The sequence below is a fragment of the Diospyros lotus genome, chromosome 8, assembly GCF_014633365.1.
Source record: "Diospyros lotus cultivar Yz01 chromosome 8, ASM1463336v1, whole genome shotgun sequence".
Lineage (NCBI taxonomy): Eukaryota > Viridiplantae > Streptophyta > Magnoliopsida > Ericales > Ebenaceae > Diospyros > Diospyros lotus.
This window is the reverse complement of record NC_068345.1, coordinates 18,931,071-18,955,250: the sequence shown is the minus strand read 5'-3', so window position 1 is coordinate 18,955,250 and position 24,180 is coordinate 18,931,071. Positions and strand designations below refer to the sequence as shown.

Sequence of the window (24,180 nt, the reverse complement as noted above, 5' to 3'; positions counted from 1 at the left end):
AGTTTTCTGCTCCCTTTGTACATAATTCTGGAATATGTTCAGTGGCAGATTTAGCAGGGACATTCGGCTCGGCTCATTAAATGGAGAAGGATTTGTAGAAACAATGGGAGGCAGAACAATAGGAAGAGATAGGGATGAGTCCCACTGCTTCTCTTCTGTAGATATCTCCCCCTAAAAAGTAGTAGTAGTAGGGTTGGTGCTCAAGGAAGAAAACACCACAAGACACATAAAATCATTTGGTTGTAGGAGAGTAACACTTGTACACTTGCTGTGTCAGAGAATAGCCAACAAAAATGCATTTCAAACTTTTGTTATCTAGTTTATACCCCGATGTGTAGATGGAATATGAACAAAAATAGTGCAGCCAAAGACCCTTGGGGTAAGAGAGTTAAGAATACAAATGTTAGGAAAGATTTTCAGCAAACAGCTCAACGGAGTTTTGAAATTAAGGGTTTTATGTAGCAGTTAACACAGCTTCCCCCCAAAAGGAGTTAGGAACACTGCTAGAGAACATAATGGATCTAGCAACTTCATGGAGGTGCCTGTTTTTTCTTTCAGCTATCTTATTTTGTTGTGGAGTGTAAGAATAAGAGGTTTGATGAAAAATATCATGATCAAAAAGGTATTTTGCTAAATTTGGGCCAAAGTATTCCCTCTCATTATCCGATCTGAGTACATGAACAGAGGACTAAAATAGATTTTGTACAAGTCTATGAAACTGAATAAAAATTGCACAGGCTTCAGACTTCTCTTTCATTAGATAAACCCAACACACTCGAGTGATCATCAATAAAATTAATAAACCAATGAGTACCAGTTAAGTTTGAAACTCGGGTTGGTCCCCAAATATCACTATGAATAAGATGGAAGGGTATGGAAGGTTTATGAGTATGGGGAGAATGAGAATTGCGAGATTGTTTGGCAAGAACACACTATTCACAATTAAAAGAAATAATGTCTTTACAACAACAACATATCCAATCTTTATCCTACTATATGGGGTCGGCTACATGAATTCTAGACTTTCATATATTTATGTCTTTTGTCATATCTTCATTTAGGCCCATACACTTCATATCAAACTTTAATGTCTCTCCCAAAGTCTTCTTTGGTCTACCTCTACCTCTTTTTTTAACTAATTGTTCAATTTCATCAACTCTCCTCACAAGATTGTCTCTTGGTCTTCTTCTCACATGACCAAACCATCTTAGTCTAATCTCTCTCATCTTCTCCTGGATTAGCACTACTCTTACCTTATTACGAATAATCTTATTTTTAATTTTATCTTTTCTTGTATGACCGCACATCCATCTTAGCATCCTCATCTCTGTTACGCTCATCTTTTACTCATGCTAGTATTTGACTGCCCAACATTTTGAGCCATACAACAAAACTGTTCTTTATAGTTGTCTTATAGAATTTTTTTTTTCAGTTTTAATGAGATTTTACCATCACATGACACCCCCAATACATTTCTCCATTTTAGCTAACCTGTCTTAATTTTATGCGTGACATCCTCGTGAGTTTTTTCATCTTTTTGAATCACTGATCCCAAATATCGAAAATGGTCTTTTCTTTGTATAATTTGGTCTTCCAATTTTATTATAACATCATCCACTCTTGCATTCTTACTAAATTTACATTCCATATATTCTATTTTCCTTCTACTTAATTTAAATCCCTTAGATTCTAAATTGTTTCTCCACAACTCAAGCTTAGTGTTCACTCCCTCTTTTGTTTCATCCACCGACACTATCTACAAAAAGCATACACCATAACACCTCTGTCTGAATGTGTTTAGTGAGTTCATCCATTACTAAAGCAAATAAGTATGGACTTAGTGCAGAACCTTGATGCAGTTCCATTGTAATTTTAAACGGTTTGGTATCCCCTCCGCATGTTCTGACCCTTGTTTCTGCACCGTGATACATGTCCTTAAGGGCTTGTATATAGGTTATTCGAACTCATTTCTTCTCTAAAACCCTCTAGGGACCCTATCATAGGCCTTTTCGAGATCTATAAACACTATATGCAGGTCTTTCTAATGATCCCGATACCTTTCCATTAGACACCTCAGTAGGTATAGAGCTTCCATTGTTGACCTACTAAATATGAAACCAAACTGATTTTTCGAGACGTCTGTTTCTTTTTTGAGCCTTTGCTCTATTACTCTTTCCCAAAGTTTCATGGTATGACTTATTAACTTAAGTCCTCTATAATTTTCACAGTTTTGAACATCTCCTTTGTTCTTGTATATAAGAACCAAAGTACTCTTTCTCCACTCATCTGACATTTTTTTTGATTTAAGGATCGCATTAAATAATTTCATTAGCCAGGAGATGCCCTCTTCTCCCATGCATTTCCATGCTTCCATTGATATATTATTTGGTTTCATCGCCTTATGATTTTTCATCTTTTTTAATGCTTGTCTTATTTCTTTTAAACTTATGCATCGATAAAATGTATAGCTCACGTTCCCTTCAGAGTTACTAAGATGTCCCAACCTAACTATCGTGTCCCCACCATCATTGAATAATTTTGTGAAGTACTCATTCCATCTCTCCTTAATCACTCTCTCATTCACTAATACATTTTGGTCTTCATCTTTTATACATTTCACTTGGTATAGATCCCATGTTTTTCTTTCTCTTGGTTTAGCTAATTTATATATATCTCTTTCTCCATCTTTTGTATCAAGTCGTTTATATAGATTCTCATATGCTTTTGACATTGCTTCACTAACAGCTCTTTTTGTTGCCTTTTCTGTTTCTTTATAATTTTTTAATTTTTTTTTATTGTTGTACTGATATACAGCCTTATAGCAAGTTTTCTTATTTCTAATTTTTAATTATACCTTTTCATTCCACCACCAAGAATGCTTAAGGTTTGGGACTTTACCATTTGTCTCTCCAAGGACTACCTTTGCCATGCTTTTCAAGGCAGTAGCCATTTCCCTCCACATTTGGTTGGTCTGTCCTTCTCCATTCCATTCACTTCTACCCCTTAATTTTTCTTTGAAGATTAATTGTTTCTCCCCTTTTAAATCTCACCACCTAATTCTTGGATTTTGTTTTATGTGATTTTTTCTCTTCCAATTTCTTATTTGAACGTCAAGTACCAAAAGTCTGTTGAGTAGTCAAACACTCCCCCAGTATCACCTTACAATCCCTACAACATAACCGATCCTCTTTTCTCATGAGGAAGTAATCTATTTGGAAAAGAAACAACGTCTTTATTACCAAATAATCTAGGGTACAATCATTTTAGTTAAACAAAACTAGAATGACCTAATCACTTGTGCCATAACATAATATCAGAATGGGACATAGAAACTAAATTAAAAGATTTGTAAGGAGTGGGACTGGACAGAAAATAGAGAACATTTTTTCCTCCAACATTGCTAATCACCTTCCCCGAAATTGGGTCTTGAAAAACACACGAAAAAGAAAATTTAACTGCACACTACATATCTCTAGTCCATTTACTAATTGATATAAAATTGTAGTTGATATTTGGAACATGTAAAATAGAAGAAAGTGTTAATCTTGGTAGTTTAATCTCATTTTTTTGGCTATATTAGTCAAACTGCCATCTACTATTGCAACTTGGGCATTATCATTACATTTCTTATATGTAGAAAATAGGGAGGAACAACTAGTCATATGATCTGATGCTCCTGAATCAATAATCCACATATTCTCAGAATTCCAGTGAGATAACAGGGAGAAGTGACAATTACCTCATTAAGCAACTGTAGTATTAGGGATAGTATGTTCAGGTTTTTTAGAAACCTTGGATTGAGATAATAGATTTTTCAAAATCTCCATCTATTCTGCAGTAAATGGAGGAGTATTGATAGGTTTCTCCTTTACCAGAATCGATTCAGTCACATAGGCCACCTTAGATTGGTCCCTTTGATTCTTTGATTTCCAATTTGTAGGTTTTCCATGCAGCTTCCAACAAGTCTCCCTAGTGTGATTAGGTTTGTTGCAGAAATCACACCATATAGATTCTTGTCTTTATTCTTCTAATTTTTTGGATGGAATGGACTATTCTAATGAACTGCCAAAGTAGAGTTTTGAATAGCTATATCTGGAGGAGATGAGTTGTTAAGCATCACCTTCTTGTAGCTTTCCTCTCTTCTAATTTCAGCAAAGGCCTCACAAATGGAGGCAAAAGGTTTAAAACCTAGGAGTCGGCCACAAACTTTATCCAAGTCCTTGTTGAGTCCATGCAAAAAATCAAACACTCTTTCCTTCTCAAGTATCTTGACATATTTGGCACTATCTTCAGAACAGTGCCAGTTTATATCATAGAATAGATCCATTTTCTGCCACAATGTTGTTAGAACATTATAATATTCAGTCATTGACATATTACCTTGTTGAGTAGTCCTAATGGTTGATCAAATCTCAAAGCATTGTAAGGTGTTTTCAAGGTCTGAATAGATTTCTTGCATCGCTGTCCAAATATCCTTTGTAGTTTTGTAAAATAGGTAAGTCCTTCCTATTTTTGGCTCCATGGAATTTATGAGCCAAGCCATTACAATAGAATTCTTAGCATCCCAGGTTGAGTAGTTAGGTGCTATTTTAGGAGGCATGGGAAGAGATTCATCGAGATAACCTACTTTTCCTTTACCTTTCATTACCAACAAAACTAATTGGAACCATTCCCGGAAATTTGTCCCATTCAATCTATGTTTGGTAATTTGAAGGGAATGGAAATCAAGGTTTGAAGGGATGGAAGGCATAGACTGAGATGGAGCATCGGGGATCAGAGAGGTGGCAGAAAGATTATAAGAAGACGAGGTATTATCCGCCATAAGCACAGGGACCGATAAGTTTAGATGAGATAACCGGAAGGGAAGGAATCAACCAGAAGGATTGTTGGCTCTGATACCATGAACAAAATTGAAAAACAGTTGATTGAAGCAACTTTGGAAGAATACTCGATTAGAGAGGAAGAAAAAACTAACTTAATGAAATGGAAAACTGTTTCAATATATTATTGAGCATACAAATGGGATATATATACCAGAATTCTTCTACATCTCCTAAAAAATAGGAAAATTGAATATCTTTAAAGGATAAAGTTTATCACTAAAGTTGGACTTATCACTTGGAATCAACTACCTCATTTTTCTTAGGAATCTATCTCTTTATCAGTTTAATTCTTTTTGAATCTTCCCTTATCTCCAACAAACCTCATCCGTTAGTCTCATCCGTGTTCAAACTTTTTGATTTGATATTCCAACAAAACTTAAGTAATAGTTCTATTCTATCTTTATGGAACTACTTTATCTATAACTTCTTATCCTTTCTTTAATTTCAAAACCTTTCAAACTCTTCTTATCATCCTATCTCCTTTTGGCAGCAAGTATTTTTCATATCTTCTTCCTTCAACACTCCCCCTCAAGCTGGTGAATAGATGTCTCTCATTCTTAGCTTGCCTCTAATCCAAAACCTTGTTTAGTTATTCCTTTGGTAAGAATATCAGTTTCTTATGAACAAGTAGGAATATAGGTAAGGTTGATCCCTCTATCTTCAATTTCTTGTTTAACAAAATGTCGATCAATCCTCACATGTTTCATCTGGTCATGTTGTACTAGATTATTCACAATATTTATTGCTAATTTGTTGTCACTGTACAACTTTGTAGCAGTAGTTATAGGTATCTTTAGGTCTTCCATTAGTTTTTCAAGCCAAATTATTTCACACACCTTGAGCTATAGCTTGGTACTCTGCCTCAACATTACTTTGAGCTACCACATTTTGTTTCTTGCTCCTCCATGTAACAAGGTTTCCCCTTACTTTAGTACAATATCCTGATGTAGACCTGCTATCCTTAATAGATCTAGCCCAATCAGTATCCACAAAACCCATTATTCCTCGGTCTTCAGTTTTTTTAAATAACAGACCCTTCCCAAGTGTTCTTTTAAGATATCTCAGAATATTAACAAAAAAATTGAGGTGTTTGCTAGTGGGTGAGTGCATAAATTGGTTCACTACACTCACTGTATATGTTATATCAGGTTGTGTGAGAGATTAGTAGATCAATTTCCCAACTAACCGTTGGTATCTTCCTCTGTCGCTGGACCCTCTGTTCCATCCTTTCTATTCTTCCAATTTGGTTCCAATGGGTGCTAGTTGGCTTACAGCCAAGCTTGCCCGTTTCCTTCAATAAATCCAATGTGTATTTCTTTGAGAGATAAAAATACCTTCCTTACTTCTTGCCACTTCCATTCCTAGAAAATACCTTAGTTATCCTAGGTCTTTCACTTCAAAAACTTGTTGTAACTGGCCCTTAAAACACCTCTAATTTTTTGATGTTATCACCAGTGATAATAATATCATCCAAATATACAATTAGGATTAGTTTTCTTGACAGTTGTTGTATGTTTAATGAATAATGTATGATCAACTTACCCCTAATTGTACCTTAACTAGTTCAAAGTTATATTTAATCATTTGAACCAAGCCCTAGGGGACTGCAAACATTTCCTTTTCTACCTTCTACCTCAAAACCTAGAGGGATTCTCATGTAGATCTCTTCCTCTAGATCACTATTGAGAAATGCATTTTTAATATCAAGTTGGTGTAATTCCTAATCCAAATAAACTGCAAGAGAGAGAAACACAAATATAGAATTCAATTTTGCAATTGGAGCAAAGGTCTCTTCATAATCTAATTCTTGAGTTTGGGAGAATCCTTAGGCTACTAATCTGGCCTTATACTTGTTAAAGCTCTCATCAGATCTATATTTAACAGTAAATACCCACTTGCTGCCTACCATTTTATCTTTAGGTAAGGTCACAACCTCCCAAGTGCCACTCTTTTCCAATGCATGCATTTCATCCATCACATTAGTCTTCCATTGTGGACATCCATTGTAAAACACTGGATATCCTTGGGAATTTGAATTTCATCAACTCGGGTAGTAAAAGCCTTGAATTGTGGAGACAATCTAGAATATAACAAGTAGTTAGATATAGGATACTTGGTACATGACCTTACCTCTTTCCGCCAGGCTATTGGGTATCCAGATCATAGGTTTTTGTAGGTACTGTCTTATGTTCTTCCTCTTCAGGTACTGTCCTCATCTTAGTTACTTTAGGTATTGTCCTTTCCTCCTCTTCCAGTACTACCCTTGGTCCATCCACTTCAAGCATTGGACCTTCCTCCTGAGATGATGGATGGCCTTGCCTTAGGTTAAAAGATCTTCGAGAAAAAACCAGGGGTGGTCTTTTAGGAGCTTGGACCTGGTGTTCTCCCTTTTGATTTGTTACATAATTTGGAGTGGGAGTAACTATAGTAACTGCCTCAAGACAAAACAGAGAATCCCAACATTGCTCTCCATTAGGGTTAGGAGTCCCCTCCTGTAGAGATATGTGAGAATAAAAATATTGATTCTCGAGGAAAGAGACATCACATGAGACAACGAATTTCCTAGTGTTAGGACAATGATATTTGTAGGCTGCTTGTGTTGAAGAGTAGCCAACAAACACACATTTCATAGACTTAGGTTCCAATTTGGAGTGACATAAAGAGTAATTATACACAAATGTTGTACAACCAAAGACCTTTGGTGACAGTGAATTAAGCATTCTAGTATGAAGTGGGTAGCTAGCAAGAAAAGTGCTCAAGGGAGTCTTAAAATTTAGAACCCTAGTAAGGAGTCTATTGATAAGGTATGAAACTGTAAGAATTGCCTCTCCACAATAAGAATTAGGAATTGAGCTTGTAAACATCAAGGATCGGGCAATTTCAAGGCGATGCCGATTCTTTCTCTAAACCACTCCATTTTGTTGTGGATTATAAGGACAAGTACTTTGATGAATAATCCTATGTTCACTCAAGTAGGTATTAAACTCATTTGAGAAATATTCCCTACCATTATTCGACCGAAGGTTATGGATTGAAGTTTGAAAAAAGTTGAATACCATCTGGCGGAATTTTCTAAAAATTGCATGAACTTCCAATTTTTCCTTCATCAAGAAAACCCAACAAATCCTAGTATAATCATCTATGAAAGTGACAAACCAGCGGGTGTTGGTTAGATTAGGAATTCTTGTTGGTCCCCACACATCACTATGCACCAAATAAAATGGCTTGGAGGGTTGGTAAGAATGAATAGGATGTGAAGATTTTAGTTTGTTAAGCAAGTATTCACTGCTCGCATTGAAAAGAATCACTCCCTTTATTAATAAACAAATGAGGATACAAGATTTTCAAATACCTAAAACTAGGATGACCTAACCGTTTGTGCCATAACTGAATATTGAAATTTGAGACAGTAGAAAGAGAGGATTTGTTATGTAACCTAGATGAAGTGGGAGTACAGGCTACTCCATTAACATAATAAAGACCTTCATTTCCCTGGATTTGAGACAGTAGAAAGAGAGGATTTGTTATGTAACCTAGATGAAGTGGGAGTACAGGCTACTCCATTAACATAATAAAGACCTTCCTTTCCCTCAACATTGCCAATCATCTTAAGTTATTGGTGGACAATGAGATGGAAGAAATGTGTGTTAGCTTATTGGTGGACAATAGGTTATACTTTAAATTAGGCACATATAAAACATATTTTAAATGCAGGCCGGCTATATATATTGATCCTTCTCCTTTAGCATAGGGCACTATCCCATCAGCTATTGTCATAGTTATAATCCTATCACACCTTTTATGGGTTGACAATCCATGTAATGAACCTATCATATGATTTGAAGCTCCTGTATCTACAACCCAAACATCTGTAGACAAAATTTTAGAGAAGAAACACTGATAGGATATATTTTATTTGGCAAGTGACACAGTTGGTTTAGGAGATTCAACTAAATTACATGGCTTTGTGACCATTGTCTGATTTAATACTTGTTGGAGTAGCTCCAATTAATCCATTGTTAGGGTGAGGTTAGTCGTTTTGCCTTCTTCAAACTCTATTGCATAGGTTGTATGAGTCACCTTTTTTTGATTCTTTGCCTTCCAATTGGATGGTTTTCCATGAATTTTCCAGCATCCATCCTTAGTATGATAGGGTGTATGACAGTGATCACACCACTGTTTATCTCTCTATGATTCACCACGCAGTGTTGATGTTTTTAGTTTAGAAGTAGCCAAAGGCTGAATTCTGAGTGTTATTCTCACTTGTAGAAAAAGAATTCATCATTACCTTCTTTTGGCTTTCCTCCCTTCTTACCTTTGCAAATGCCTCCCGGATTGATGGGAATGATTTAGTTCCCAGTAGTCTTCCTCGAACCTCGTCTAGGTCAGAATTGAGGCCATGAAGAAAATCAAACACTTATTCTTTCTCCACCATTTTACTGTATTTATAACTTCATCTTTAGTGCATTCCCATCCAGTGTCATAAAACAAGTCCATTTCCTGCCATAACTCAATAAACAAGTTATAGTACTCGATGATGGAATGATTACCTCGTTTAGTAGTCCTAATGGCTGATTGGATTTCAAAACATTGTGCTATATTCTCCATATCTGAGTAGAGAGCTTGCACTGCCCCCCATACTTTCTTGGTTGTTTTATAGAAAAGATAGGTTTTGCCTATCTTTGGCTCCATGGAATTAATGAGCCAAGCCATAACAATTGAGCTCTTGGCATCCCAAACTTCATAAGTGGCAGCTTTAGGATCTGGCATAGGAGTGGCACCGGTCAGGTATCCCACTTTTCCTTTCCCTTTAATGACCAACAAAACTGATTGAGACCATTCTCATTAGTCCCATTCAGCTTATGGTGTGTAATTTGAAGGGTATGGCTGCCTAGAGAAATTGGAACAGCTGAAAATTGTGTGGTTCTGGTGGGTGTAGGGCTAGTAGTGGAAGTTTCAATTATTGGTGGATTGCTAGCCACCATAAAACTACTATTTGGTGAAGGAGAAGGATAAGATATTCAGCCACAAAATCGATGGCTCTGATACCATGAACAAAACAAAAGAACCTAAGTAGGAATACCTTAGGTATAATTGGAGATGAACAAACAAACTATTTCTTGACTTCTATTGAACTTAGATGAGGTATTTATACACGAGCAGGCCTTGGTTTGCTCCTAGAATACAGGAATACAAAATGCAAATTTAAATATGGTATAACAGATAAGATAGGATTTAAACTTAAGTAATAGTTCTATCCTATCTTTATGGAACTACTTTATCTATAACTTCTTATCCCTTCTTTATCGTCTCAGCTTTCTTTAATTTCAAAACCTTTTAAACTCTTCTTATCATCCTATATCCTTTCGACAACAAGTTTTTTTCGTATCTTCTTCCAACATATCCTATTATCACCTAATGCATGAAAGACTAATATTTTTATCTAAATATTGTTTTTCGATTAAAAATGCATGCATAAATGAAAAGAAAAAAGGATGTCAGGGCATTGTTTCATGTTATAATTCAATAAAGGATAATTGTACCCAAACCCCCTATGGGTTGGATCATTTGCACAGAGAGCTCCTATAGTTTAAAAATATCTCTAAACATCCTTTTAGCTTAAGCTTACATTTTGGCTCTAACACCTCATTCAAAGACATCTGAAATCCCTAAGGTTTAAAAATGTCTCTCAAGGTCCTTGTAGCATAATTTCTTTGTTTAGGCACCTTACTCAGAGACATCTTTAAACTAATGGAGAGTGTCCGTTGAAAAAAAAATATGTTAAGCACCGGTACTTTTAGAGACATTTTCAAAACCATAGAGGGTCTCCATGTGGATGACCCAAACATAGGAGGTTTGAGTGCAATTTATTATTTGACCGCAAATGTTAGTCCCTCCCATCATCAACCTTCATTTATCATTTTCAAGAAGCACAAATTATTTCACTAGTATTAATAGTAAATGTTAGTGTAAATTGCTCTCACACCACTTGTTGTTTGGGCCATTTGCACAGAGATCTCATGTGGTTCAAAATTGGATCTAAAAGATGTGGTTTACATTTTTTGTGTGTACATCCTCTCCATCAAAAACAATATTAATTAAGCCTTAATTAAGTAAAAATTAAACTAATCAAACACTAATTAAGTTAAATTTAATTTAAAACATTAAAAAAATTTAAAACCTAAAAACCATCGCCAGCAAGGACTTGTGAATGTTAGAGATGGTTTGATTTGCGAACAAGGGTGAGAATGAGAAAAGGAGGAGGAAGATCTCTATATTGATTTGTGTAGCGATTTGTTGGGTATTTTGTGAATTTGGGGGTTAGGATTTTTTGTGATTTGGGAAGAAGATGAAGTTGGGGGTTAGGGTTAGTACTCGCCCTAGGGATGTCAAATGGATCGGGTTGGGCAAGCTCATCTTGGCTTGTGTTGGTCTCGTCATTGTGTGAGCCAAGCCTAACCCATTTGTTGAGATAGGGGCCTAGCTCAGCCCATAAGCCCACCTAAGTCAAGTGAACCTAACTAGTGAGCTTGACTAGTTGAGCTAGGCTAGGCCTATGTGGGATTGACATGACCTGACTAAGCTTATCCCCTTTTTTTCAACTATTATATATTTTTTATTTTCAAAATAGTTTCACCTTTAAATCTAAAATTGAATTTTAATTCTTACATTTAAACATTTATATCCACTTTAAAATTTCAAATGCTATATATTATATTTTGAGCCATGCATGTGTAAATATGAAATATCATGTAATTTAGATTGTGGAACTAAAAGAAAATGAATATTATGAGGCTTGCTCATTTAAAATTTAAATCTTTTGTCATGACCCCAAGAGTATAGTAGTCATAATATATTACATGTATTGTAGTTGGTTGAACCTTGTTATATTGTAGTAGTTGTTGTAACTGAAAGGTAGACAAACCTATAAATACGCTACATCTTAGAGGATAGGGCATTGTGAAGTAATTCAAGAATCTTTTCCCTCTCAAATTCTCTACTCTCTCTCCCAATTCTCTCCTAACTCTTTATGTTCTAATTCTCCCTCCAATTCTCTCTATTCCCAGTTTCTACCTAAAAAGCCCTAGCTTAGATTGAAGGATCTGACATCTTTATATCTATTTAGTATTTACTTAGATATGGGATTGGAAATTACATATATTTTTGTTAAGTTAATTAAACATTTAAACTTGTTACTTGTCTACTAGTGTAATGACTAATCTACATACATTTTTGTCCATATTTTTTAATTTAAAACTTAAGCTTATTTTAAAGTTGACTTGAAATTAAAGAATTTGTTAAGTGAATTAAATTTGATTATATAATTTTTATTTTTTAAAAAAATTAAAATTAGTTGGCTGGCTTCCTGGCCTAACTAGCTCAGATGGCTAAGCCCTAAGATAGGTTTAATTGTGGGCCCATAATCCTTGGGCTTGACCTAGCCCTAGAATCCTTTGGCTTGAGCTATCTAGGCCTGACCCCATCTATTATAGTAATGACTCAAACCAAAGCCCAACCCATGATGGGCTAAGCTAGGTGGCCTATGGGTAGCTTGACTCATTTGATATCTATACGTGCATATATATTAAACCAGTGTTGTTAAAGGCGCGCCTAGGCGCAAGGCCCCTCAAGGCGTAGCCATCTCGCCTTGCCATGCTCAGGCGAGGCAAGATCCAGCCAGGCGCACCTAGACCCTTCAGGCGCACCTCCCTCAGGCGCAACTGAAAAATCAGCATGTTTTATTTTTTAAACATTTTTCTGTTAAAACTTAAAGAGAAAGAAAATAATAAAATACAATATTAAAAAATCAACAAAACTCAAAAATATCATCATGCTCCAATGGATCTTGACGAGGAAGAAGAATATGGAGAGGGAGATGACGTAAAAGAAGATATTGGAGATGATAGTTCTAATGATGAAAATATGGATACATTTGATCTTGATGATGAGAATGATTTCTAGTTTATTATGTATATCTAGTTAATCCTAATTAAAATTTAGCCATTTAGGACCTATTAATGGTTTAAGGTTGATCATTTAAGTTTTTCTTTTGAGTTGACTGTTGACTTAAAGTCTTAAAACTAATATTTTTTTGTGGGTTTTGCTTAAGTTTAATGACATTTTTAGTACTATTTTGTTGTCTTTTAATTATATATGTCAAATACTAATTTTGTTTTTTATTTGTGGTGCTTAAATGTCGATTCCTTTTTCTGATCTGTTGAAATATAATGGGATTTAATTTGCTGAAATTTACAGGTATGTCATGAAGTATGTTTATATTGTGATTTATTTAATATATGTTGAATTCTTGAATTTTTTGATAACATAAACGTTGATATGTGATTAGAATCTATTTTATGACTTATTATTCAATTAAGAAGTATATTTTTCTTTCTTCTTAGTCAGCATGCCCCTTGCACTTGCCAGGCGCGCACCTCGCCTTGCACCTTGCGCCTCAAGCTCTGTCACGACCCAAGACTAATGAGAAGGGCAATAATGTAATTAGTTACCTTAGTTGGTTAGGAGCTATTTTTGTTATTTTGTTACAGTACATGGGACTGTTATTCTAGATAATTCTTTTAGTTGTAAAGCCTATAAATAGGCTATAGCATGTAGAGGAGGATACGCTTGAATTGAAGAATGAATTCAAACTCTATTCTCTCTCTTAATTCTCTCTCTCGGTTCTTCTCCTCTTTCCTCCCCATTTCTCTCTGTTTCAGTTCTAAATCTCCCTCCCTTTCTACTTTCTCTTTCCTAAATCCCTCCAAATTCCTATCACAACCCTAGCCAAACCCTAGGGCTGTGACAATTGGTATCAGAGCAGTCATTCCTTGGCTGTGGTTTTGGAAAATCAATAGTGTCTGATCAGACTTGAAGTAAGCAAGCCAGATTCGAAGCAGAGCATCGTTCCTCGGTGGTTCTTCTCGTTGATTAGTTTCTAACGAGAATTGACGGCTGCTGTCCAATGTAGGGACTGGTTATCGGACTTTGAAGGCGACCTCGGTTGTGGAAGAAAAGCGGAAGGTTCGACTATTGAATTCCGGAGCAGCAGGTTGATTCGCTGCTATTTTTTCCGAGTCGCTGCAGTCGCAATTTCGAATGTGAGGCAGATCAAAGTGACGCAACTTCAGCGGATTTGGAAGCCAAGTCGTAAGCTACTGTAACCGTCGAATTCTCAATTCCGCATAATTTCGTTGGTTGCATCATAGTCGCGTGAGGAAGGCGAGCAGCCCAGACGATTCCAGTGAGGAAACTTCGGCAATCTGGTAGAATTCCATCGATTTGGAAGTTTTGTTATTAGTGCGTAAGATCCATATTGTGAAGGCGTGCGATTGAGGCTAGTCCAGATTCTTGAACGATTGATGATCAACGGCAATTGCAATCATAAGCGAACAATTGGCCGACTTGGAGTGTTGGACGATGATTGGGTGTGGAATCAGGACTCGGCGGAATTGAAGATGTTGACAAACAACAGCGAATTTTAATAAGTCTTGCTCGGAATTGGCGTGCGAAGGAGAGGCCGACGGTGATACCGAGTTGAATTTGAAGTCCAAATCAAAGTAGCGATCACGGCTTGTAGTCTGGAAGAGTTGTTCGGCTTTTCTTGGAAGCGAGCAGAAGGTTGACGCTCAGCCACGAATTGCAGTAAGTTTGTTAGAAGTGGATGGGAGAAGCAATTTCAACAGATTTGGGAGCCAATTCATAGATTAATGCAGCCATCGATTCCCAATTCCAGAGAATTCCGTTGGCTGCATCACAATTGATCAAAGGAGTCGAACAACCCAAGTGATACTGAATCAGAAGGTGTCACAGAACGGGCGATTTGTAAGGGGTTGAGCTGAGCCAATTATATCACAAGAAGTTGCAAAGTCTAGTGATCATGGTGGCGAAACAAGCCAGGTGGCTTTGGCGATACCGAATTTCTAATAACCTCTTGTTTGAATTTGAAGGTGAAACGGAGCGAATGAATCTTGGAGGCCAATTAGAAACGTGTTTCAGCGACTCCTAGAGCATTTCCTTAGCCTTCAGTTTATTCTTCTGGTGCAATTCCAACAATTCTAGAGAATTAGGCATTGGAGACAGAGAAGCAACAAGGAAATTTCTGGGTAAATCTCGGAATTGATTTCAACGCAAGAGGAGGTGTGTGTCGGCTGATAATTAAAGGTGACATGGCCAAAGTGGTTCTGATCTGTTTCGAAAGGGATCAAAGACTGTTCTCACAACAGCGACAGAACCAGCAGACTTCAACTGCAGCAGTCGTGATTCAGGTTTTTGTTTCTGCCATGACGAGCAAAGCCTGCATGAGACCATGGGAGCCTAACTGGCAGCAGCAGGATGCTGCATTTTCAGCTGGAGGTAAACATCAGGGGAAGTTTGGCCAGGAGCCTTATGCATGGGAAAAGAAGTTGGAGAAGGGGATCAGCCAATTGGACAAAGGAACAAGAAGTGTGGTACATGAATCGAGCAAGGAATTTGGCCGGATGCTACATGAACACTTGCAGGAGTTTGCAATGATACTTACTAAGAAGTATCATTATAGATTCCCTGCAGAATTCTTTGAGGATTATCATGGAAGTTTTAACAAAGAAGAATTCCTTAAAATGGAACAGTCGAAGGAGAGAGCAAGAAGTCGAGGAGCGGATTCACTACCTATTTCCAATGTGGAGTAGAAGAAGTGTACCGGTTCATGTAGAATTATCAAGGAGGAATGCAACATTAGTGATGATATTGGTGGTGAATGGCATTACCCAAAGGGAATCTGTGATGAACAGATTAATAGGGTAGCAAAGGCAAGGGAACAATCTGAAATTGTTGAAAGAGAAGTTCATATAGAGGGAAATTCCAGCAAACACAAGGAAGGAGGAGTTGCTGATGTGGAGGAGAAAAATGTTGAGAGTGAGCTTCAGAAAAATTCCAATGAACAAGACGAAGATGTGGTCGAATTACCAACAAGGGCAGATGGTTTAATTGTTGGGGAACCTCAACACAATGATAGGAATTACAGCATTGAGGCATCAAAGCCTGGTTATTATGACTCTGTTGAACCTCCTTCCTTGTCTTGTCAAAAGCTTGGTGTGAAAATGAATGGAAGAATAGGAACAGAAGACAAAAATTCAGTTGCTTCATCGGCCCTAGAGAAACCGAGATTAGTGGAATCCCAAATGGTGAAGTTCTTTAAACTTTCTGATCCAGGTAGCCCTCCTATTGGTGCTGCTACGTCTCAATATGAGGAAGAGGAACCTTTTGAATCCCTTGAGGGAATTGAGGCACAAACTATTGGAAAACCTTCCCCTAATGGCGATGACTTACTGTCGGGGGTGACTGATGGGGTTGACTATGTGCCCCAATCCAAGGCTGGAGATGATACTAAAGATTTAGATTTTTTTGGCAATGTTGAAGAATTGGACTTGGGGAAAGATAGCTTCCCTCCAGGAGTAGGAGATACTAAAGTTTTTGGAGGATACCCTTATTGTCATTCTGGAGGATCTATTAGTTTGATTTATGGGAAACATCCTCATGGGGAACAACCATCTCAAACTCTATTCATAAGAAACATAAACAACAATGTTAAGGCCTCCAAGCTTCGGTCTGCTATTCCATCAAGCACTCAGACTGAATCTGAAGTCATTGAGGTCAATCTGATTGCCCCTATTGAAGTGCTGGTCCAAGTTATGCCCGTGACGATTCTTGGAATCCTAAGAACAAAGAAGAAGAAGTCTAGAAGAAGAAAGAGGGAAAAACAGATTGAACATAAAATGAAGGTGGGAGTTGGATGAAGATAGAGAAGTGGCTCAACGATAATAAGTTTCTTGGGGACAAGAAACCTTTCAAGGGGAGGGGATTGTCACGACCCAAGACTAATTAGAAGGGCAATAATGTAATTAGTTACCTTAGTTGGTTAGGAGCTATTTTTGTTATTTTGTTACAGCACATGGGACTGTTATTCTAGATAATTCTTTTAGTTGTAAAGCCTATAAATAGGCTATAGCATGTAGAGAAGGATATGCTTGAATTGAAGAATGAATTTCAAACTCTATTCTCTCTCTTAATTCTCTCTCTCGATTCTTTTCCTCTTTCCTCCCCATTTCTCTCTGTTTCAGTTCTAAATCTCCCTCCCTTTCTGCTTTCTCTTTCCTAAATCCCTCCAAATTCCTATCACAACCCTAGCCAAACCCTAGGGCTGTGACAGGCTCCAAGACCCTTTGCGTCTTAGTGCGCCTTGGGCCTTTAACAACACTGTATTAAACACACACATATATATATGCACTGAAATGGGCAATCAAGAAATTTGAAGAAAAAGCAATGGTCGATGGAATTCACCGAGAATGTATTCTTGTTGCTAGTGGAACCCATCAACCAATGATTTTTTTTTTTTTAATTTTTACTAGATTTTTAATTTTATTTTACATTTTTGTTAAATTTACTTCATTAGTGTTTAATTAGTTTAATTTAACTTAATTAGGGCTTAATTAATGTCATTTATGGTGGAGGGGTGTCCACGCAAAAAATTTAAACCACAAGGTCTTCCAAAGCTAATTTTAAGCCAAATGGGGTCTTCATGCAAATGACCCAAACCACGGGGTTTGGGTGCAATTTACAAATGTTACTCATGTAACTCAATGCAATAGAAGGGTATATGCCCAAACCTCCAAGTTTATCCATATCAAGTGGTTGAACCATACTCAAACTGACATTCCCACCTATAAAGCATGGATGCCCCAAGAAAAGAGTTCTACCTATATCATACCCACATTGGAGACCATATTCCTATGCTACTAGTATGTAATTTAAAATTCAACAGCAGACCATTACTTAAGAGCAATTTTCCAGTAATTTTGGATACTTCCGATACTTCTCATATACTTTGGGTAACATATCAGATGGATCTTTGAAAATGACATGATGCAAACAGTTGGAATGAACATAAATCGGATACCCGGACTACATAACCTATTTCTATCTATCTATTATATTATTTAAACAAACACCCCATTTTGGTGTTATGAAGCCTTGTTACTAAAGTGATTTCCCAAAAAGTCCTTCGTTTGTTTCATTTAAAACATAATTAATTAAGCGAACATGATTTGAACTCTTAACTTAAAAATCAATTTTGCAACTGTACCCAAAACTCATCTTAATTTAAATATTGTCTAGAAAACTAACTTCAACTATCAAGTGCATACCACAGGCCACACCTCTAGTAAAAAAGAAAAGTTGGGTTCATCTTACCAGGGGAAAAAAACAAAAACAAGATTATGAGGGGCAAAAGTAATATTTCTTACACAAATACTGAAACCATAACTCATAAATGTTAAACTTGTATCATTTTATAGTTCACAGAGAAATTTTCCGCTCCATGTGGCAGAAAATCATGCACAACTTCATCTGTCCTCTGTTTTCCCCAGCAAGTATCAATAAAGCAATCATCATAGACGATTAGCTCAACCGTATGGATCAATAAGACTGGCACATAGGGAACATTCTTCTATCATTTTTCACATTTAAATTCAATGGATTTAAACCAGAACACAAGGTTTGACCTAAAATAATTAGATGTTTTACAAACTCCTTTAACAATTGACAGAAATAATTACTTAAGGAACCATTCAATTTAAGTATGTTATATGACAACATGCAAATGCATCATAGGACAGACGACTGCGCTAAGAAGTGAAACTGTAGAACCATAAGAGTAGGCAGAGGATACCTTTTCTTTTACTAAATCTGAGAAGAATTTGAATTGGTATACATCAATATCACAATGCAGAGCTTGGTCAAGGCCAAACACCCACCAACCTTTAGGTAGTTGCAGAGCAAAGTAGCTTTTCTTCTGAGGCATGAGCCATCCACCCAACCAGCTCTTATGGCAGATGTACCTCATAAAGGTCTGAAGTCCATCAAACCAATCTATAGAACCACAAAAGAGGTAGCATTTCAAGATTTAACTAGCAACAGGCTTAATGAAACCAACTTCTCAACAAAGCAGTGATGCTGATAAAATATTAGTAAAATAACAATTTTCCAGCTATTATAGAAACAACAATTGTAAGAACTAAGACTAGGAACTTAGACCAACCATGGTTTCCAGGGATAAGAAAACACTGAGGTCCATCATACTGCTTCAGTTCAGACACCCCACAAGGTAACTCTGGCTTGTTTACAGCTACATGCTCTTCTTTATACCAAGGTGGAGGCTGGAGTGCATATTCAAACGGACGAAAAAAGCGCTTTTCATATGAAAACCCTGATGGATTTGGATACCTGTATGCCAACCAGAAATAAAGAAGATATTGAAGGACAGGCCCCTGTTCTGATTTTAGGAATAAGGCTGAAAATACAGAAAATTTGGGTAAATGATATCACATGGTAGCACTTTTCAAATGATATCATTGATAAACAAAAATACATCACAAAACACAGTAATTGGGATATGATGTGTTGCTAGTAGCAGTGCTAACTGCAAATGTGACATTTAGTTCTGCATGCTAGTTTTTAAACCACACTTCCCCTCATTTCCAGTATATTTCTTTAAAGATAATTTGTGGATGACATGTCCAACGAAATGTTTCTAAATCTCAAACAGACATTCTACAAGTGAAGAGTTGAAAGACATTCCAATTCTGAACTTAAGGGCATTCTTCCAACCAAAAAAAAAAAATTGAATTTGTGAAGCCAGATTTACCATTCCAACCTGTTCAAACAATCAATGATACATAGTAAATAGTTGCAAACAGAATTGCTTGACTATTTAGTGAAAAATCATGGTGATAAAAATGAGGCGCTAATACATGACTCCCATGATGCAAATCTTGAAATGTGCGTAGGAGTTGTTTAGATGAGACACTTTCGAAGGTAGCTAGCTTAATGTAGAGTTAGGCTCATCTCCTAACTACCTATGTTTTGAATAATTAGGGATCAAACATGGTAATGGAGCTTTTTATTCTAGGAAGTTCTCAATCCAAATATCATGGACACTATTTCATAATATATATATATGCACACGTATATTTACAGGTTTTAGAGTACTTTACACTATCTAATTAACACCATACTCAATCCTGTTTTGTTTGTTCATGTAACTGCCTCTCCACATGGTGGACAAAGTAATAAGATAGGTGATGCTAGATAGATTCACATATATTCATTAACTCATTCCCAACAGATTAAACACGTGATAATCAAATAAGATATAATACCATCATTCAAAAAATCTAAATACCAACAAGAATCTAAGGCTATTATAGAGAAACTATTGCATGATAAAAACAAATCCTGAACCTTAGAATTCTTGTGCTTGAAGGACAATGAATAAATTATAATTCTTTTAAGTAACCATATGAAATGGGACAACAAACCCAATTATTAGGCATTCAATCAATCACCAGGACAAAATTTGCACAAAAGAATTCGTGGTTTTCTGGTGAACATCTATTTGGAGGGAAAATTATCAGAACCATTCCCATGCTAGTGATAGTTCCATTAAGAAAAGGAACAGAAAAATTAAAGACCTATAACTCCAGTACAAAACTATGAGAACAGGACTTAAAATAATAACAATTATGACTAAAATCTCTCCTCAAGAGAGTGGTGCACTTTTAATGCAGTAAAGAGGCTTCCTCTTACAAATTTGAAAACAAAGCCTATTTCAAGTGCAGTTAAAACCATAAAATCTCTTCTTAAAATCCAATATTTTAATTTGAGAGTTCATCTGTTCTATTCCGAAGAATTTGAATCTGGGGTTTTTACTTGAATCCCTCCTCACATTCCCAATTTCTGAAACTAGGCAATCCCAAAGGCTTTACTTCAATCGCTTCCAACATCCTCACACTTAAAACCAATGGTAAAAATATTTTTGTATGTTTTGTTACTCAAGAATGCATTTGTTGTACAATACATGTTCATTTAGATATGAATGTATAGTTGAGATAACTCACAATAACAACAAAAAAATAAATTCTACCAAGCAAAAAAAAAAAAAACCAACAACAACAAATTCTGTCCCAAATATGATAACAAAGACAACATTTGAGCAAAAAATGTTTATAGCCCAAATGTAGAGATAAAAACAATTATATTAGACTGTCAGTCCTTGAAGTTGCTTAAAACATGCCCCGAAGTACCAAGACCAACCACCTTTAGAAGCCATTTCAAATAACATAAATCAGATATCATTAATAGGTAGGTAATGGTAAAGCATACGCAAGATCACCCCCAATCAGGAGAATGTCTCCTCGCTGTAGGTTAAGCTCTTTATCCCCACTGTGGACCTGAATGGATGGTTGAGCGAGAAGCCGTGCAACAGTATAGGAGGAATTTCCACCATCCCCAGTATCCGCCATAAAGTCAAACCAGATTTCATTCTTGTCAGTGAAATGATTGTATAAAAGATCATCTTCTTGAGCTCCCTCTTGCACCTTACTCATAGCCGCCTAATGATAAGAAGAATAGAAAAACAAATGTGAAAGATGTCACCAAATAATGAAGGGAATTTGATTGAGGAGGTTATACCATACTTTACTACTGCTGGAAGAACAAAAGGATTGCTTTGCACAAAAAAGAATACTGTGGCAACAAATTACTTCCACACGAAGGGCAAAAATTAAGAGATGAAAATTTGTCCATGTGGGGATATAAGCTATTGTGTCTTAGGAACATGAAGGCAGGGATAAGAACATCAGAATTGATTTCAAGTGGCAGGGATAAGAGAAGGCATCTCTACATTAAGTAAGAATGAAAGATAAAGATAGCTAGAAACTTGAAAACCTACAACTCTTAAGGACCTACAAAGATCATATCATCAGAAAGGGCCTTTGATGAGGAATTAGGATTATTAAATTTTAATCTTTGTTATTAGGTTATTTTGGATATTAAGATTTATCTTATTTTACTTAGATTTATCTCCTGTTTATTTTGTTTGGATAATTATATCTAGGGTCATTATCTTTTAGTTAGGATTTCAGTCTATAAATAGGTGTACAATACATTTAGAAATTAAAACTTTTGATATTGAATATAGAAATTTGCTAATTTTCCTACCCTAAGTGTTCTCTCTCTCTCTCTATATATATATATACATATATATGAATATATATGATGCAGTACGAGAAGATAAAAACAGTAAACTAATGGTGAAGAAGACTTCAATAGAGAAGAATTTTACAAGAACAACCTCTAGTAATTTCTGATTCTAAAATAAGCGGCCACCTAAAAGACTCCCCCCCACCCACCAAACACACACACACACTGGGGTTTCAGCAGCCTAGAAAAGCTAACCCACTAATCTAGACCCTCCAAATAAATAAAATTAGCAGCACATGCTAGTCACATGACATCACAAATACAATAAAAGAAAAACAATCTGAACTGATAGAAGACAGAAAATTAATTAACATGATAGTAAATAGGGTAAATTGCACCCAGACCCCTTATGGTTTGGTGCATTTGCACGGAGGCCCCCTGTGCTTTAAAAAAGGCCTCTGGAGGTCCCTGTAGTTTAAGTATTGCCCAAACACCCCCCTTCATTACTAACACCTTTATTTATGCCTAATTAAGCTAATTAAATGTTAATTAAGTTAAACTAAACCTATATAAACCCAAAAAAAAACCTAATGCCTAATTAAGATAATTAAATGTTAATTAAGTTAAATTGAACCTATATTAAACCAAAATAAAAAACAAAAAAAAAAAATATTGTCAACTAGAACCCGTAAATTGGCGTTAGTAATCGAGGGGGTGTTTGGGCAAAAACCAAATCAGAAAGACCTCTTGAGACCATTTTTAAAGCAAAAGAGGTCTCTATGCAAATGGCCTAAACCATAGGGGTTTGGGTGCAAAAGCTCTCTCTCTCTCTCTCTCTTGGTTCTTCATCTATCTTCCACAACATTAGAGCTGTTTCACATAAAACTGGTTTTAAAGCCCAACTTCAAGACAACCGTGCAATCTACTGCAAATTGATATTGTTCAATACCATGAACATTAGGAACCATGATTACCAAATCAATCTAACCATCACAGTAGTCATCTTCGTCAAAACTGCCATATTTATCGTCAATGCACATCAATGGCAAATTCAGGCAATAATACAACTACCAACTATGCATATCACCCTCATGAAGATCTCTCGAGGCTATAGGAGTAGCAATCGAGCATCAACAAAACCATCAAAGTCATCATTGTATCATCATAAAGCCTTATTGACCTCAGCATGTCCATAGGAAGCCCGAGCCGACCCTTTCAGACTGAGTCAATATTCTTGCTGGCCTCTCCATGAAAGTTGAGGCCCATTGCTAAAGCTATCAAGCCTCGTTGTCACTGTTGTCGTAATTGATCAATATCTTCATCACAAAGCCTCATCACTTAGTTTGACACCATCATTGACTTAGTCAAAAAGCTTTGCACCAGCTAGATACAAGCCTGCCATGTGGATTTACACCATTTGATTATTTCGTTCATTGCTAGAACTGCATAATTGAAATGTTGTCGACATCACTTGTGTCAAGGTTAGAGTTTCCCTGCTTCAATTCCCTATTGCAACCCTAAGGAATCCTTGTCATTCTTCACCTAGTAGCCTAAACCGAGTCTAGTCTACTCATCTCTATTCAAGCAACTGAGACCCAATTTGTGCTAAACCCAACGCAATTTCATCCTACTTTACCCACCCTAGCAACCCAACACACCCATGCCCATTCTACCTTCCATGTAAACTGTTAAACCCGGGAGCACTGGAACAGCAATTAGGCCGATTTGAAACACACACACACACACACACAGATGACACGGATCAATCAAGAACAACAAAACAGTAATGGAAATACAGAAAATAAATCAAACCACACGGAGACAACAAGACTTTATCCTGGTTCAGATCATTCGATTGAATGATTCTACATCCAGCCTTAAAACCCCTTGAGAGTAGCCTTCCTTTGAATTAGAATGAATCAGTACACAACCTATCACATGAGTACAATTCTTGATCTTGCCAAGATTACAAAGAGCTATCGATTTCTAGTCTTTCCTCTCACACAGAATTCACTCGTCTAAATCATGCATGCCAAACGACTACCCCCTGCCCCTTATTTATAGACTAAGAGGGCGGATAAATCTATACAATATAACCGGTTTAGATATTACCGATTTACCCCCAACTAAATGAATTTCCTTTGGAATCATACCGCCTAACTAAAACCAGCCGCTTGATACATTGACTGCTTCACTGAATCCTAGGCTTACTCAAGGCAAATATTCTAACATAAACACTTATGCTAATTTGCTTAACCCAAGCCCATAAACATAAAAG

General features: G+C 36.5%; 1 protein-coding gene across 1 annotated transcript in view; it reads right to left on the bottom strand.

Annotated features, from left to right (window-relative positions):
* The window catches only part of LOC127808775 (uncharacterized), a 60,325-nt gene that overhangs the window by 9,423 nt on the left and 26,722 nt on the right, over positions 1-24,180 (bottom strand). The window contains exons 8-10 of the mRNA XM_052347384.1: positions 21,084-21,313; positions 18,961-19,145; positions 18,592-18,791 (exon numbers count right to left, since the gene is read on the bottom strand). Of these exons, the coding sequence (XP_052203344.1) occupies positions 18,592-18,791; positions 18,961-19,145; positions 21,084-21,313 (615 nt within the window). The remainder of the gene's footprint in view (positions 1-18,591; positions 18,792-18,960; positions 19,146-21,083; positions 21,314-24,180) is intronic.